The sequence below is a fragment of the Dasypus novemcinctus genome, chromosome X (assembly GCF_030445035.2).
Source record: "Dasypus novemcinctus isolate mDasNov1 chromosome X, mDasNov1.1.hap2, whole genome shotgun sequence".
Classification (NCBI taxonomy): Eukaryota; Metazoa; Chordata; class Mammalia; order Cingulata; family Dasypodidae; genus Dasypus; species Dasypus novemcinctus.
This window is the reverse complement of record NC_080704.1, coordinates 185722839-185741107: the sequence shown is the minus strand read 5'-3', so window position 1 is coordinate 185741107 and position 18269 is coordinate 185722839. Positions and strand designations below refer to the sequence as shown.

At 39.1% G+C, this 18269-nt stretch overlaps 1 protein-coding gene across 20 annotated transcripts in view; it reads left to right on the top strand.

Annotated features, from left to right (window-relative positions):
• The window catches only part of MTM1 (myotubularin 1), a 105757-nt gene that overhangs the window by 56777 nt on the left and 30711 nt on the right, over nt 1–18269 (top strand). For all 20 annotated transcript variants that reach the window (XM_071212952.1, XM_058291685.2, XM_058291695.1 and 17 more), the window contains 2 exons: nt 9951–10034; nt 12399–12548. In XM_071212952.1, coding sequence (XP_071069053.1) covers nt 9951–10034; nt 12399–12548 — 234 coding nt within the window. The remainder of the gene's footprint in view (nt 1–9950; nt 10035–12398; nt 12549–18269) is intronic.

Below are 18269 nucleotides of genomic sequence, written 5' to 3'. Positions count from 1 at the left end.
CTGGTACTTTGCATCAGCACCCCTTTGTATTAGTCAACACATCCTCTCTTTTATTTCTTTAAACATATTAAACAATTGATTTTTTGTGTCTGATAGTTAAAATATCCAAAGTACTTGTGGCTTTTTTCTTCCCCTGTTTCTGCTGGGTTGTGGTGCTTTGTTCCCTGATGGGTTTTGTGATGATTGCCTGTGAACTCATTTTACCTGGAACTTTATGGGAATACTTCGAGACCTGAACTGAAGGTGATTTTACCCAGTGTTTCCTTCTGCCAGGCATCTTGGGCCACTACCAGCTTGGAACCACTCTCCCCCCTCATCTTAAAAAAATTAGAGCAGTTGTAGGTTTACAGAAAAATCATGCAAAAAGTACAGTTTCCATATACCATGCACACATACAGTTTTCCCTATTATTAACATTTTGCATTAGTATGGCACCTTTGTTACAAATGAGGAAACTATCATAGTTATACCATTAACTATAGTCCATAATTTACATTAGGAGTCACTCTGTGTTGTGTAGTTCTATGGTTTTTAAAATTTTTTTCTGGTAACATATATGCAATCTAAATTTTTAGGACCACATTTAAATTAATTTTTTTGCTTGTAGTTTTTCAGACCATCCAAGTTATTTTGAACTTTGGCTGCAAATTATTTGAGGGCTGACTTGTGGCTACAAATTCATGGTGGGGGTGAGAGTGGGAGTAGAGATTTTTTCCTCCCTTGCCCTCAGTGTCAGTAGTCTAGACAGATAATTTTCCTTGGGGTCCCCAGGCGGCTATTTCTTCTCCATCCTTCCATTGAGTTTACCCTGGACAAGAAAGCCTGTGTGTTCGTCTTGCTTCTCACATTCCTGTTTATGGTTCATTCTTGGCTTCTGAGTATTGTTCCTCCCTAGCCAGCTTGTTAATGAGTTTTGTAAAATGTTTCTCTTCATCCTGCATTTTTACATGTTTCAGCAGGAGTCTCGATGATGGCATCTAGACCACCATACTTCCAGACACTTTTACCTCCTTTCCTTGAAACTTAACTTTGTTGCCTCCAAGATCTCAATCATCTGGTCCTTCTACCTTTCTCCTTTTCTGGCCCCTTTTCCAGCTACCTTCTAAATGTGGGTTTTCTGCAAAATTATGTCTCCCCCCCCTTCTTGTTCAACATTACTTTCCCTTTGGAAATCTTTTTTTTTAAGATTTATTTTTTATTTCTCTCCCCTTCCCCCCTGTTGTCTGCTCTCTGTTCATTTGCTGTGTGTTCTTCTGTGTCTGCTTGCATTCTTGTCATGCAGCACTGGGAAACTGTGTTGATTGTTTTTGTTGTTGTTGCATCATCTTGCTGCATCAGCTGTCCGTATGTGCGGCACCACTCTTGGGCAGGTGGTGCTTTTTCAGCGCAGGGTGGCTCTCCTTACAGGGAGCACTCCTTGTGCATGGGGCACCCCTACGTGGGGGACACCCCTCCGTGGCATGGCACTCCTTGCATGCAGCTGCACTGCGTGTGGACCAGCTCACCACATGGGTCAGGAGGCCCTGGGTATTGAACCCTGGATCCTCCATATGGTAGGTGGATGCTTTGTCAGTTGAGCCACAGCTGCTTCCCCTTTTTGGAATCTTTTTTACTCTGGTGTCTAGCAGCATTGCCTTTCTGAGCAGAACTTGCAAATCTACAGCTTCACGTTTCCCCTTAGCTACTATATACCTTCTACTAACATCTCAGCTCTTGTTTAAAATGCACAACTCCTTTTGTGCACCCAGTTTCCCTTAATGGTCTCCTCCTCATTCACACTTGAAATGAAGGCCATCCCATCCAAGTCATCCCTTTTCCTTAACATTTACTAAATCCAGGTAACCATTTCTCCCCAGCCTGACTTACTCCAGGTCTTCATCTCTTTTGTTCTCTTAGAATGATGCTTTAATTCATTTCCTAGCTCCATTCTCTCCCCAACCAGTTCGCCCCAACATGTGCATTCTGTCAGATTAAATCTCCCCTGGGCTACAGGTCTGATTACTTCATCCCCTTGCCCCCGAAACTTCAGCAGTTCCCTCTGTCTGTCAGTGTGGCTGTACCTCTGTCAACAGTCTCCATTTTTTTCTGCCTCTACTGCACTCCAGCAGCAAGACTGAGGTGCTTGCGATAACCATGTAGTCTCTGAGTTTTGCCACTTTCGTGCCTTTTTGTTGTTATTGCTATCATATCTGGAAGCATCTCATACTTTAAGGGTAGCTCAGATGCCATTATTGTCCCTCTGGGTCCATCTGTCCAGAAGTGACATAACCTTGGTGTCTTCTGTACCTCTCAGTGGCACTTGCCACTTTCCTCTTACACAATCAACAGCTGTACCCTCCTTGTCTCTCCTTTGGAGGCTTTCTAACTTGTTAAAGGCAGTGGCCATGTCCTCCTCATCTTTGTCCCCACTTACCACTTTGTTCAAAGTAGGCCCCAAGTAAATATTTGTTGAGTGAATGTATTAATACAAGTAGAGGAAATAAATAAAAACCAGTAGCAATCAAGCCATTAATAAGAATATCTGCTGTTTTGGGAAGAGCATTTATTCAATGTTTTTACTTTTTACTTTTTAAATACATAGTATATACCCGTGACTGAAAATTCAGGAAGTGTAAAAGGGTATATAGTATCTCCTTGCAGCATGCTTCAGCTACTCCATTCCCCTCCCCAGAGACCACTAATATTCAGTCCTGTATTAACAGACACGAAGTCTTTTCTGAACACTTATTTTGTAGCTCCTGAGTTTAATGTCCTAGTTAGGAAGGTCTTGCACACTTAGAGTTATGGAAGAATTACTCTATGTTCCTTGGTACTTTGGTTTCTTTTTAAAGTTATAAATCTTAGATCAATTTGGAATTTATTCAGAGATAAAGTATAAGATATGCATCCAACTCTTTCTTCTGTTGCAACACCATTTGTTGAATAATCCACTGATTGAAATACCACCCCTACTGCATACTGAATTCCTCTATGTATGTGGTTTTATTTCTGAACTTTTCTCTTCTTGTATTGATCACTGTATCCACACACCACCAGTGCTCTCTTTTAACTCTTGAGACCTTATGTTTTAGTGTATGGCAGGGCAAGTCCCCTCTTTTTCCTCTTTTTTATTCCTTTCTTCCTTATTTTGGCTCGACAGGCATTTACAGAATGCCTACATTATGGCTAGGCCAGGGACCTAGCGCTGACACCCACTCCCTGTTCCCAAGGGGTGCAGTTTGCCTAGGTGATATGGACAAACATGCATACCATATGGTGGTGGACAGGGTGTCAGGGAAGCATAAAATAAAGGATTAGTGTCAAGGAAGGGTTCCTGGAAGGGGCAAATCCTGAAAGATGAGTGGGAGCATTAGCCAGGCAGAAAGGACTTGTCAAACTGAAAGCACAATATGTGTAAATGTGAAGAAGACAGTGCACACTGGACCTGCGCATGGAACCACGTGCCTATCGGGGTAGGTGAGAGGTGACACTCCACTTGAGGAAGGCTGTTGTCAAAGATGCAGAGCCTCACCCACCCCTCCAAAGGAGTTTCACTTTAGGAGAGCTGTTAAAGGGTTTAAGCAGGAAAATCACATGCTTCTGTTTTCGAAAGGAGGGAGGAAGCAGGAGTAGGGAGAGGGAAACCATTTCTGAGGATGTTAGTCACCCAGGTGTGACAGATGTATTAAGTAGTAGAACTAGGTTTAGGAAGAATTATTTATGCAAAATGAAGTACAAATGAAGATTTTTTTCAGGTTTTTTTATTCAGTTAATTTTGACACAGTTCTGTGAATTAATATGCTGTGTCAACTCATGTGGCAGAGTTAAACTGAAAGCACTATCTACCATTAACATGTTACTTAGAAGTATAAACTTGGCCAAATTTCAGTACTTCCTGTTGTTCTTCTTGAAAATGTGTCAGCTTTTTCTCCAACTTTAATAAAAGCGTTTTTTTCCCCTTGTTCCTTAACTGTAATCGAGAAGATGAAAGTGAGGTAATTTTATCTTGCTGCACCCTTAAATGACAGATGGCAGCTTGGAAAAAAGGTGAATCTCTTCAATTTCTGGAATCAAATGTTCACTTAAGTTCCTGTTCAAACATTATGAAAATCTACCAGAAAAGAAGCAGTCATTGGTTCCGAATTGTTAAGGTTAGGTACATTTCCTCCTTAAAAAGGCCCTGATCTTCCTCACAATCCAGTGGTGGTGGTGACTAAAGTCACCAACAGTTTGTGGAAGCACACCATCGTGAATGTAATTAATACTGCTGAATTGTAGTGCAATTTATTCCCCAGAGCACTATGAAAATGATTTTCATCTATAACTATCTCCATTTGGAATGAGATTTGACTTTTAGACTAAAAATGTGAATCTCTGACATCCAGTAATGAGACAGGAACCTGCATGTCCTTGGAGATCCAGAATCCTAAGGCAGCACCCTCCCTCCTCACTCACAGAAGGAAGCTTAGGAATCGCTCAGTGTTTGTAGACTCTGCTACATGAGAATAAAACCAGTTAAGAGGTTTTAGGCAAATCAGTGGATCGTCATATAGGTGCCATTTCAATATAATGGCTAATTAAATGATAGCTAAAATCTATTGTCATTTTTTCCTCCAGAGGACACAACAGTGGTAAACACAGCCAAATTAAAATGATGAGTTATATTCCCTTTGTCAGAGCTGGTGTTATCCGTAGTGTGAAATCAGAGATTTTCATCTCAACTTTGTCTTTAAACATTTTTCAAATGTTACATTTTGCTATTTTTAATCCTGAAAAATAAATGCACAGGTTTACTGTTTTTCAGTCTCAATGTGTGGTATCTCTCTCTCTTTAAAAAATTTATTGTGGTAAAATAAATTTAACATAAAATTTGCCATTTTACCCATTTTTAAATGTACAACTCAGTGACATTCATTAAATTCATAATGTTGTGCTACTATCACCACCATCTTTTACCAAAACTTTTCCATAGCCCAGACAGAAACTCCATACAGTTAACTCCCCATTCCCTATCCCCTCTGGTAACTTGTACTTTCTACTTTATGTCTGTGAGTTTACATAGTCTAGCTATTTCATGTAAGTGAGATCATATAATATGTGCCCTTTTGTGTCTGGCTTATTTCACTGAGCCTAATATTTTTAAAATTCATCCATGTTGTTGTATGTATCAGAACTTCATTCCTTTTTGTGGCTGAATTCCATTATATGTATTAACCACATTGTGTTTATCCGTTCATTTGATGGGCACCTGGGTTGTTTCCACCTTTTGGCTACTGTGAATAATGCAGCTATAAACATTGGCCTACAAGTATCTGTTTGAGTTCCTTCTTTCAATACTTTGGGTTACTTAGAAGTGGAATTGCCTGGTCGTATGGTAATTCTAATTTAACTTTTTGAGGAACTGCCAAACTGTTTTCCACAGTGACTGTACCATTTTACATTCCCACCAGCAATATACAAGTCTCCCAATTTCTCTGCATCCTCACCAACACTTGTTATTTTCCATGTTTTTAGTAATAGCCAGTATTGTGACATGGTATCTCATTGTGGTTTGGATTTACATTTCCCTAATGGCTAATGATGTTGGGCATCTTTTCATGTGTTTCATGGCCATTTTTATATCTTCTTTAGAGAACTATCTATTCAAGTCCTTTGGCCATTTTTTAATTAGGTTTTTTTGTTGTTGAGTTGTAGGAGTTCTTTACATACTCTAGATAGTAAACCCTTATCAGTTATATAATTTGCATGGTCTCTCTTGATTTTAGTAGGAATCTGAATTGATGACATCCCAAATACTAACATAGAGCAAAATAAAGGAATCCCAGCACACTTGAGGGAGCCCAGGGTGGACATTGAGAATGCATATTGTCTAATGGCAATTTCCTGCTTTTGATATTTTACTGTACTTATGCCAGATGTTTTGGGGGAGGCAAGTAGTAAGGTACATGTGGCCTTTTTGTACATTTCTTTGCAACTGCCAGGGAATTTAGAATTATTTTAAAATAAGTTTTTAAAAAAATTTGTGAAGTAAAACAATGCCCCAGAGACCTTGATCACACAGAACCCTTAGGTTAGACTCCTAAGGGTTTTCATACATTCCACGTGTCCCTTCTAGGACCAGGGCAGTCACCCCTAGAGATTTTGGTTCAGCTGGGGTGGTGGGTGGGGCAGTAGTGCAGGCATTGATTGGCATCTAGAAAAAACCACCGCCACTCCCCTCCCCAATTCTTGAGATGCAGCCTTGGTTAAGGACCATGCCATAAAAAAAAGCCATGTAGGGCTTACTGAAGCATCAACTGAAAAGCTAACATTTAACAAAATACCTCTATGTTCTATGACTTTGCTGTATCGAGGCTGAATGATTATTGTACTTTTTCATATTCAGTGAAATGGAATTGATGCTTGGAGGGATTGATGGAGTGGACTATATTATTACCCAGGTAACAAACAAGACTCCCTGCTTGATCGTTATAGTGGAAAATACTCTAGAACCAATTCTCTCAATCTGAGTTCCATTTCCCAAATAAAGAATCAAAATTGACCAGGGTTATATTCAGGAATAATTGTTGAAAATGTCAGCCCACTAAGAAAATACTAAAAAAAATTAAAGGATTAAGGAAAGTATTGTCTGGAAGAGAAGATGAATGACAGTTAAAAACCTCAGGGCATGTATCCCATCAACTTAAGGGTTTAACAATTTTCAGACAGGAGTTTTAATTAGGACTATAACAGTTACAATTTGTAGGAAATTTCGTACTTTTAATAATGAGGTACAGATAAGTGGGTTTTCTTATCTTTGCTTTAAGGCTTAGATTTTTTTTTACCTTTTTTTAATTAACTCACCTTTATGTTACTCTTATGAGAGCCTAAAATAGAGAATTCTTTTTTTTTTTTTAAAGATTTATTTTTATTTATTTAATTCCCCTCCCCTCTCCCGGTTGTCTGTTTTCTGTGTCTTTTTGCTGCGTCTTGTTTCTTTGTCCGCTTCTGTTGTCGTCAGCGGCACGGGAAGTGTGGGCGGCGCCATTCCTGGGCAGGCTGCACTTTCCTTCGCGCTGGGCGGCTCTCCTTACGGGTGCACTCCTTGCGCGTGGGGTTCCTCTACGCGGGGGACACCCCTGTGTGGCAGGGCACTCCTTGCGCGCATCAGCACTGTGCATGGGCCAGCTCCACACGGGTCAAGGAGGCCCGGGGTTTGAACCGCGGACCTCCCATGTGGTAGACAGACGCCCTAACCACTGGGCCAAAGTCCGTTTCCCAAAAATAGAGAATTCTTTGTTCACTTTCCATTTTTCCTTAAAGCATCAGATAAAAATTAAAATATCTGGAAAGTAAATCCCAGTACATTCAACTTTAGAAAATATCAGCTTTTGTTCATTTAGAATGTTTACTTAAATTGAGCAAGTAGTATGTGTAACATTTTTAAAGAAAAGAACAATGTAAATGCTAACATGTAAACACTTTTTAAAAAAGTTGTTTTCCTGTAATTGTAAGCAAATTTACCTGGGAGGTGAAAATATTGGTTTTAGTACCTTGTCTTTCCTACTGAAGCTCCAAGGCAAATCTCAGGTACATGACTGTGTATTTCATGCCTAGGAATTTCTCGCTGTTACGTGATTCATAAGTTTTCCCAAAATATTTGAAGTCCAAGCCTTGCTGTTAGTATCAAGAGTAAATAGGGAGCTGTCTTGTTTTGTCATAGTTCTCATAGGCATGTTTCAAGGGTAAAGGATGACAGTTCATTGCCCCATCATATGGATCTGGTCATCATTCAGAATGGGCAGTGTCGTTGTAGAAGAGATTTCACAAGAAAGGCCATCTAATATGTAACTACCATGGGGACGTTGTCTCATTCTCATGTTAATGACAACATTTATTTAATGTTCCTTGTGTTTGGAATTCTCATAAACATGTTAAGGATATTATGGAAATAACTTTGGTTTTAATTTGGGTCAAGTTTACATAACTTTCATAAATAATTTGTAAATTTATTCTCATCAGTAACTTTAATAAGAGGAGAGAGCCTTTCAATCAAAACAAAAAATAGTTGCTTTTAGTATTAGGGATTGGGAAGTAATGTTACATTGAAAATGTTGCTGGTGGGTCAAAGGACCCTAGATTACTTGATTTTTCTGGACAGACAAATTTTATCTGGGCTTATGATTTAGTCATTTTAGTTACTGTTTTTAAAAGATGGCCCAAGAATTCATACAACTACATGTTACTCACTTGAGCTATAAAATAAGTGTTCAGAAAAGAGTTAACATAGCAAGCTGAGACTGCTCTCCTTAGAAAGGCCTGCTTGCAAAGCTGACCCTTGGCTGGTGTCTGGGAACTTGAATTTCAGGAGAGTTCCCAGCAATCCCTAACTGAGAAGAGTGCCTCACTGTGCCTAAATAAAATAAGCCGTTCCTGTTAACCAAAGTTTAACTAAAAAACAGAGGGACTTCTGATGAACATAGTACTAAATGTATGGTATACTTCCTTATCCACAAACAGAATCTGTGGAATATGTCTAAGCATTCTCTTGGTGATGGACCATCACTTTGAACGTCTGTACTACACTAGTTAGCTACTACCCTAGTTACCTTTACCTGGCAAAGATAAAAGCCAGCAAGAACCACGCTGAAATCAGTACCTTCTCCTTTGCCAGGTACTGACCAGATACAGTCCATATATTCTGTTGGTATCTCAAAGACAGCCCAGAGAGCATGTTCTTGATCAGTTATCACCTTACATTTCTTGCCATTCAAATATTTTTTTGCTGCCACTTCTTACTTTTTCAGAAGTCCCCCATGGTCTAGGGGAGGGAATAATACTCTTCAAAGCAGCAGCCTGAGAACAGAAGGAAAATGGGTGGGGAGGATAGCTGGAGGAAGCATGCCCAGACACAGTGCTGCTAGAGAAAGCCATGTGAGTTTCACATTTTCATTTAGCCAACAAATAGGTGTTCTGCCTACTGTGGGCCAGGCACTGTTCTAGTTGCTAGGGATACAAACCACGTCTGCTTAATGGAGCCCACCTTCTAGAGGGTGGGGACACATAGGAGGTCATTGTGATGATCCTGGTGCAAGGTGGTAGCAGCTTGACAGGTGGTAGCAGTGAGGTGATGAGGATGACTCTAAAAGTTTTGGTTTAACCACCTAGAAGGATAGGGTATCATTTACTGAAATGGGGGAACCAGTGGGAGAAGCAGGGTTGGTTAGAATCAAGAGCTTGGCTTTGGATGTGTTAACTTCAGAGTTCTCAAGATGCCTATTAGGCAGTCTGGTAGGGGTTGTGGAGTGGGCACCTGGACATCCAAGTCAAGTTCAAAACGGGGTCCTGGAGCGCAATAGATATTTGGGAGTCACTAGGGTATGGATGGTATTTGAAACCGTGAAATTCATCAATATCCCCTCAAGTGTGAGCCGAGATAGAGAAGAGAAGAAATGGAAGGTCTGAGCCCTGTCATTTCACAGAGATCAAAGAATTGATTCAGAATTCACCAAGAATAGTTCATTAAAAGCCTTCCTAATGTCATGCCGATTTTTAAATAGATAAACATTTCATTGTTCCCTTTTGCGGCTGTCACACCATTTAAGAATCATTCCTGAACTTTCTTTTATTGATTGATTTTTTAAAGTGACTTTTACCTGATCTATTGCTAGTACTGTTTAATGTTGAAAGGTTTTTTGGGTCTGGAAATTTGATTTTTGTGGAGCACCATTTAAAATAACAATGTAAAGAGATATTTGTAGCCATAGAAATTTGAGGTTTCGATAATATCTAATAGAACATAGAAGTTAGTGTAGGTCTGGTCTGAATTTTCCACTATTGTTTCTGTGTTAAAGTCTCAGTTTGGGTTATGATGTCCTGGTCAGAAAATCAGATGAAATTTTATTTTGTGAAAAATAATAGAATATACTATTAGTAGACTATTGGTTCCTTCACACAGAACTTTAAATCCTTTTTTTTTTAATATTTTCTAGCCATTATTTGCCTTTTTAAATGAAGAAAAGTTTAATGTCGATGGATGGATGGTTTATAATCCGGTTGAGGAATACAGAAGGCAGGTAAGTTGATAGGTACTAATGTCCAGTATGTGGTTAAAAGCAAACATGCATAGTGGCAATATGTTGTTGGCTTGCTCTTTGAAAACCAATAGCATCCTTGGTAAATACCATTTTAATGGTAATGGTATTATCCACATTTTATATAATAGCTCATTAAATCTGTCTGCATAGATTGCCATATCTCATTGCATAGCCATGTTCAAGCTGTATTGAAAACTGGATGGCTAAATTACACTTCTCCTACATGAAGAACATCAGTTATGCCTTGTTTATGAAATTAATCAAATGCATAGGGTCTAGAAAAGTCAGTCTTCTGTACCTTACTTTTTAGGAGTTGATGTTGCTGTATATTTGTATTGAGGAATGTAACTATCACTGGCAGTTAGATTTAAATTATATTCACTCCAGTTTGGCAGATTCAAATGAATTAGAATTGATTTCCTGTATTGAGTTCTTTTCTATGAAAGCTTTGATAAGTATATATTATAATTGCCTTCACTGGTCTCCTATGTAAACATCACCTGCCTGCATGTTTATTTGTAATAATAAAAAGAGGTCTGGTATAATGCTGCCATTCAGGGGCAGAAATCTTTTGTAGCATTTTTGCAAAGACAGTCCAGTGCACTTTATGTAATGAGAGCCATAATTTGACCTCTAGCATAAACAAATCTGTAGGACAGCTAGGAATTTTAAGATGGGATTTTCCGTAATTCTCATTCTACACAGCTCTTAAAAGAATTGGGAACTTTTGTTGATTGAGCTGTGAGAATCGAAATCTAACCCTACACTTCAGAAGAACCTTCTAGCCATCATCACTACCAAGCACCTGGGTTGATTTCCTTTTTCAGTCTTGATCAATGGTTTGTATGTTCATAATAAACAGATTTGATGCTCTGGAATGTGGATGTTAGAGGTAGTGTGTCCTGTTGGTGCCATCATCAGATGGACACTAGTGAGTTCTGGAGGCTGTGTATACCTTTCATTTTAATGACTTCTGCTCTGGACCAGCCATTGAGGTTGAGGAAGAAGTACTGAAACATTTTGCATGCTTTGGAGACCTCTGCAGCAGTATATATGAAAATATTTTTACCTTATTTTTGGAGTATTATTGACAATATTATACCTTTATTCTTTTAATTCAGACCTTCTAGCTTGAAACAAAACAGTTCCTGTTTTTTAAGATTGCATGCATAAATGAACTGTTGAAGGTATTTTGTTCTACACTGCCATTATGTTCAATCTTTTTTTCTTGTAACTTTCTGATGGGACTTGTAACTCTCTAATTGGACTCAGCATCAGACTCAACATCTGTCTGGTCCGTGGTCTATAAGGCCAGACCTAAAGAAAAGGTACAATGTCTGTCCCCAAAGCAAGCATCCACATAGCTCACTTTTGTGTGTGTATTTGTGTATTTGTGAGAATGGGGAGAGAATATTCCACCACCTCTGGATATTGTCCATACTAGTTAAAATTTTGTGGGTAGATGATAGGATGGGAGGTATCTTCTTTATCTCCCTGCCACATTAGCAGTCTGCTTGGGGCATGTAGGAATCCCCTATATTTTTAATGTAGCATTTTATGTAATGTAAAGTTTCTTTTAAATAAACAAACATTGCTAAAAGACAACAGTGAACACCTAAATAAATGGAAGAACATTCTATGTTCTTGGATTGGAACACTAAAAAAAAAAGAAAGCAGATGACTGCTTCTCACATGATCTATAGGGCGATCAGTGATCTCAAACAATTTTATTTAAAAGTCTCATAGGAGGTGGCGAAATGAGCCTCCCCAGAGGGGTTTTTCCCTTATTTCCCCTCTGTGACTCCTTCATAAGCTTAGCCTCTTTCTACTTTGGAGCAGACTGAAGCATTCACTGTTTTAAGTAGGTAGAGGAAGTTGCCTGATCTCTTTTCTGCCCTCAATTAGATGCAGATTAAGATGAGACATGATTTATTTTTTGGGGGGTGAGTAGTTGGGGGTGGACTTGGGTTTCTTTGTATTATATATAACTAGTAAAAAACATTTTGAAATGAAATAAAGGAAGATCTCAAATAAAGAGAATCTGTCTTTACAAAGATAGTTTAGAATTGTGGAAACCACCAATGTTTTGTCTTGTGTTCTTCTGTTGTCTGGATTATTGCTTTGGTTCCCTTATGATACATAGGTAAGCCATTACCACCTGTGTGGAGTCCCTTATATTTTTTATGTAACATTTATGTAATCTAAAGCTTCTTTAAAAATAAAAAAATAATTTAAAATATTAAGAGGCATGTGAAAATACTACTAGAAAGAAGAAAGTAGGCCCAGAGGCCAAATTCAGAGATAGTCATACAATACTGATTTGGGCTAACTTTCTTCCTGCAGGGCTTGCCCAATCACCACTGGAGAATAACCTTTATTAATAAGTGCTACGAGCTTTGTGACACTTACCCTGCTCTTTTGGTGGTTCCATATCGTGCCTCAGATGATGACCTCAGGAGAGTGGCAATGTTTAGATCCCGAAATCGAATTCCAGTGAGTACTTCGATTCATGTTTATCTAAAAGAGTGCCTTTTATTACATAATAACAGTAGTCAATCAACTCAGAGAGACACTCTTTTGGAATTTCAATCCAATAAATCATTATCAAGAGCCTCTGAGTCCAAAGCATCCCGCCAGATGGGACAAGAGGTAAGACAGCACCTGCCATCAAGGACTGAGAATGAACACAAGAAAGGGTGAAAGTAATGCTCTAAGACAGGGGCTCTGTGGAAAGGACAGGGTCTTTGTCAGTTTTTTCTTTATAGAACAATACCTGACATGTATTAAGTTCTCAACAAATGTCAGATGACTCATACTGGAAATAACACACTCTCTGGTCACAGAGTGTATGAGTGCCTGCTTTTACGTCGCTTACCATTATTAGGATTTGCTTATCCTTGTCAGATTTGTAAGCACCTCAGTGCCATTAGCAGACTGGAGTCAAGTGCAGATTATTCTTGACTGTATACTTTGGGTATCATGGACCCTAGTTCACACAGTTCTCTTTTTTTTAAAATTTTATTTAATTTTTTAAAAAAATTACATTCAAACAATATGAGGTCCCATTCAACCCCACCGCCCCCACCCCCCACACCCCCCACAGCAACACTCTCTCCCATCATCATGGCACATCCATTGACCTGGTAAGTACATCTCTGAGCATCACTGCACCCCATAGTCAATGGTCCACATCATAGCCCACACTCTCTCACATTCCATCCAGTGGGCCTTGGGGGGATCTACAATGTCCCGTAATTGTCCGTGAAGCACCACCCAGGACAACTCCACGTCCCGAAAATGCCTCCCCATCTCATCTCTTCCTCCCATTCCCCGCACCCAGCAGCCACCATGGCCACCCTTCCCACACCAATGCCACATTTTCTCTGTGGACATTGGATTGGTACACAGTTCTCTTTTGATCCTTAAATAATTATGTACGTGGCATGGTATCTACTCTCTATACAGATTTTATTGACTAAAAAGTTAAAGATTTTTTTCCCTCTGTTAATTGTCAGGGTCTGTCATAATAATTGCATGGTTTTATTTCCCTAAGTTAGTGTCTTTTTAGAAACAAGGGTTGAAGAAATTAAGATTTAATGTCACCTTACCTTTCTCTTCCAAGCCTAGACATTCTTCTCCTTAAAAGGATAGCCATTTGAAAGTTTTGTAAACTGTCAGCCTGTAACTTTAAAAATTCACTTGCTTCTCTCATTGTTAGTGTCTTTTCATATCTTCAAGGGATAAATTGTACTTGAAATTATGTTCTTTAGCTCACTTTGTTAGAATGTGCACTCATGAAGCCAAGGTTACAAGTTCATTCCTTTGTACTCTGCTTGAACGTTCTTTTCAGAACCATCTGGGCCAGCTGTCTTGCCAGGATTAGAACTGGGCTTAATGTTGCATAGATCAGTTTAATTCACTCATTCATTGAATTAACGTTTATTGAGCATCTCCTTATAAAAATTTTGTGTGTGTGTGTGTATGTGTATTTCATGGGGTATGGAGCAGGAGAGGAAAGGAAACAACTGCCCAGTCTACTATCTTGATCCAGTAGTCCTCATTACTCTGAATGAATGAGAACCCATTGTAGAGCAAATAGAATTCTTAACTTTTTACTTCTTTAACTGTTTTATTGCTCCTTCTTACTTTGTGATGGCCACCAATTTGCATTTATTTTCCCTAACAAAGCTCAAGCTGAGAGGGCCTTATATATTGCACTTCTATATCGCTATAGCTGATCTGTTATTAGATACTAATAATCATGGTAGTATGCTCTTTCCAATAGGCCTTCTAACTACCTGACTCTTGGCTAGAAGCCTCAGAGTTTTTCTTAAAGCCATAAAATGTGTGTGACTTTGATTATGTCACCAATATCCTAAAATCATTAATATTTAATACTCAGTTCTTTTTTAAAAGCCCCTACTAAAAAATACAAAGAATGTTGAGGAGAAAGAGATCTTAACTGTTACTTTTCATGTAAATAAAATGTATACTATAATAAAATATCATTGTATAATGAAATGATTACACATGAATATTACCAATAATGGATGTGTATTCCTTTGTTCTCAGACAGGTTTGTCTTAATTATAGGGAATTCATTAATATATGTTATACATATTCATTTATGACATTTTAGAAAAACTGATTCACAAAAAGAAGGCTGCCACCTAGTGAAAACCACTGTGAATATTTTGGTGTACATCCTTCTAGACCTCACCTCTGCATATATACATTTTATTTGAAAAAATGAAATTATTCTACAATTTATATCTCATAATCTTTTCTACTTAGCAATATCCTGTAAACAACTTTCTGCATTGGTAAATATGATCTGTTCATATGCTGATATACAGAAGTACTATGATTTATTTCATCATTTTATTGTGACACATATAGGTTCTGTTTAATCTTTTGCCAGTACAGTCTTCCACTTTACATTTTTTACTATTATGAATATGTATGAATTTTTATTGTCAGAAGAAAAAATGAAATTGGAAAAAAGTCTGTTGGATGTGTAGTGGCTTGCCCTTTTAAAAACTATCATGTCTTGCATTTCTCTTGGTTAAAGGGCCATAGGAGGTAGGTAAGGCAGGTTTCAGCTCTACTTTGCAGATTAGGAAATCAAGGTTTAGGAAAGGTAAGTGCTTTTCCCAAGGTTTCCCAGTTCTGAGCCTTTTGACCCTTGGTCAAGGGCGACAATGGTGTTTTTCACTGGTTTCCAGAAAGTGAGGACTCAAGTATTTTTCTATGAATGACTATTCTGAGTATCATATTTTTTCTCAATAACTCATTGTCATTATTATGAACATCATTTTTTGTCATTTGCCATCGTAGAGGTATGACTTCAAAGACTACAGGGTTATTTGGTCTTCTATTAAGTGAGTCCAAATAATTACACTTCTTTAGACTTGTGTCTTCTTTTTGTACTTTTTGGTATCTAACATCACTAGCCACTAGATGCTAATGTGAGCCAGCATTTACTGCAGACTTTGCACCGATGAGATAACATAATGATCAAAGAGGAAAAGAAAGCAGGAGCAGCTGTGAGTTGCCTGAGATTACAAAGAGAGATGCAGCAAAACTGGCCTAACCCCAAAACTCATGCTATTGTCCACCATTTTGAAACACCTCAGTACATTTTTTTCCTTTTACTTTTTTATTAGAGAAGTTGTGTTACAGAAAAATCATGCAGAAAAGAGTTCTCATATACCACCTGTATTAGTCAGCCAAAGGGGTGCTGATGCAAAATACCAGAAATTGGTTGGTTTTTATAAAGGATATTTATTTGGGGTAGGTGCTTACAGATACCAGGCCATAAAGCATAAGTTACTTCCCTCACCAAAGTCTATTTTCTCTTGTTGGAGCAAGATGGCTGCCGACATCTGTGAGGGTTCAGGCTTCCTGGGTTCCTCTTTTCCCAGGGCTTCTTTCCAGACTTAGGGCTTCTCTCTTCTCAGGGCTCCAACTTAAGGCTTCAGCATCAAACTCCAACATCAAAACTCCAACATCAAAAATCCCCAACTCTGTCCTTTGCCATGCCTTTTATCTGTGAGTCCCCACCAACCAAGGGGCAGGGACTCAATGCCCTAAAGACATGGCTGAATCAAAGCCCTAATCATAACTAAATTACGCCCAGGTATAGACCAGATTACAAAAATAATCCAATTATCTGTTTTTGGAATTCATAACCATATCAAACTGCTGTACTCCACCCTCTGAATTCCCAAAAGACATTAAAATATTTTTTAAAAACCTTAAATCAGTAACAATTAAAGTATTAAATCATATCACAATCAATTTCAAGAAATACAGTTTATCTTGGGACAAAGTCCTGTCTGCTATAGACCTCTGAAACTTATAAAAAATGTATCTGTTTCCAGTATACAAATGGACAAGCAAAGGATAAACATTTTTATTACAATAAGAAGCAAATGGGAGGGAAACATGAGTCACAGGTCCTCTACAATTCAGTAAACCTGCAGGGTATCCTCCATTCGACTTCAGTCTGAGAGTTATTCTTAAGATCATGGATTCTTCTCCTTGGTGCCTTATGGGAACCCACCTTTTCCACATGCTTGCCCAATGGCCATTTTCTTGGTTCCACCCTCATCAAGCATCTGGGTGTCAACCAAGCTCCAAGCCTCTCCCTCTAAGAGTATTGGGATGATTCCCACACCTTCCCCAATCTTTGGGTGAGAGTCTTAACCCCCCTTAGCACAGTGATGTGAAGAAAACATTCCCTCTAACCTTTGGCATACAAGCTCAACCTTCTCAGAGCAATGAGTTGACCACCTGGCCTTCTCTAGCCTTTGGGGGACAGGTCCACCCCTCTCAGACCTGTGGGGTGCTGACCTTAACCACCCTAATTCTTGCGGAATGTGCTGCACACTCTGTACCCTGGGACAGCAAAACTCTCCCAGAACATGGGACAGGAACATCCACCCTCTTCAACTGCAGGGGCAAACTCACCCTCTCTGTACACATTGTGGGGGGGGGGGGGGTTCCTCTCTTGGCCCAAGGTGAGGTCCTAATTCCAGATCTCAGCTTCCATGGTTTTCCTCTTAAAGCTGTTTCTCCTTCATTCTCTCCTTTCCATGTTCCTTTTAGTCCAAGCCAACAGTGGTTTTGTTCATACAGCTCTCAAAAAGCTTGTTTGTTTGGCATGCAGGAAGCAGGGGTCCAAGCCATCAGACAGTAAGACTTTCCACAAGTCTTTCTGACATAACTGCATCTTCCAACCTGATTTACAAATTTCAAGTTCAGTTAAGTCCTCTGATGTGGCACTTTCATCTGGGAGCTTGATTTCCAGAGGCTTGGAATATCCAGAATTAGTTTGTCTTTTCTTTGTGCCTGACAGTTCAGTCCTCAGTATATCTCTCTTATCTAGCATTCTGCTATAAGCTGCAAGCAGAAGCCAAGCCACATTCTCGAGGTTTACTTTGTAAAGTTCTTCAGCTAAATGCCCATACTCGCCATTTTCAAATTCCGCCTTCCATAAAACACCAGGAATTAATCTTGCTAAGTTCTCTGCAACTTTAAAACACGGATCCCCTTTCCTCCAGTTTCCAAAAATAGTTTTGTCATTTGCTTCTAAGACATCATAAAAAGTCTCTTTAATAATCATATTGCTATCAACAGTGTCTTCAAAGCATTGTAGGTCTTTTCTACCAAGCATCTCACAATTCCTCCAAAAAATACTCCTTATGCATTTATAAAACCATTCTAGCATTTCGGTAATTACAAAAGCACTTCTTCACTCCTTTGTACCAAATTCTGTATTAGTCAGCCAAAGGGGTGCTGATGCAAAATACCAGAAATTGGTTGGTTTTTATAAAGGGTATTTATTTGGGGTAGGAGCTTACAGATACCAGGCCATAAAGCTTAAGTTACTTCCCTCACCAAAGTCTATTTTCTCTTGTTGGAGCAAGATGGCTGCTGACATCTGTGAGGGTTCAGGCTTCCTGGGTTCCTCTCTTCCCAGGGCTGGCTTCTTTCCAGACTTAGGGTTCCTCTCTTCCCAGGGCTCCAGCTTAAGGCTTTAGCATCAAACTCCTTCATCAAAAATCCTCAACTCCGTCCTTTGCCATGCCTTTTATCTGCGAGTCCCCACCCACCAAGGGGCAGGGACTCAATGCCCCTAATGATATGACCCAATCAAAGCCCTAATCATAACTTAATCATGCCCAGGTACAGATCAGGTTATAAACACAA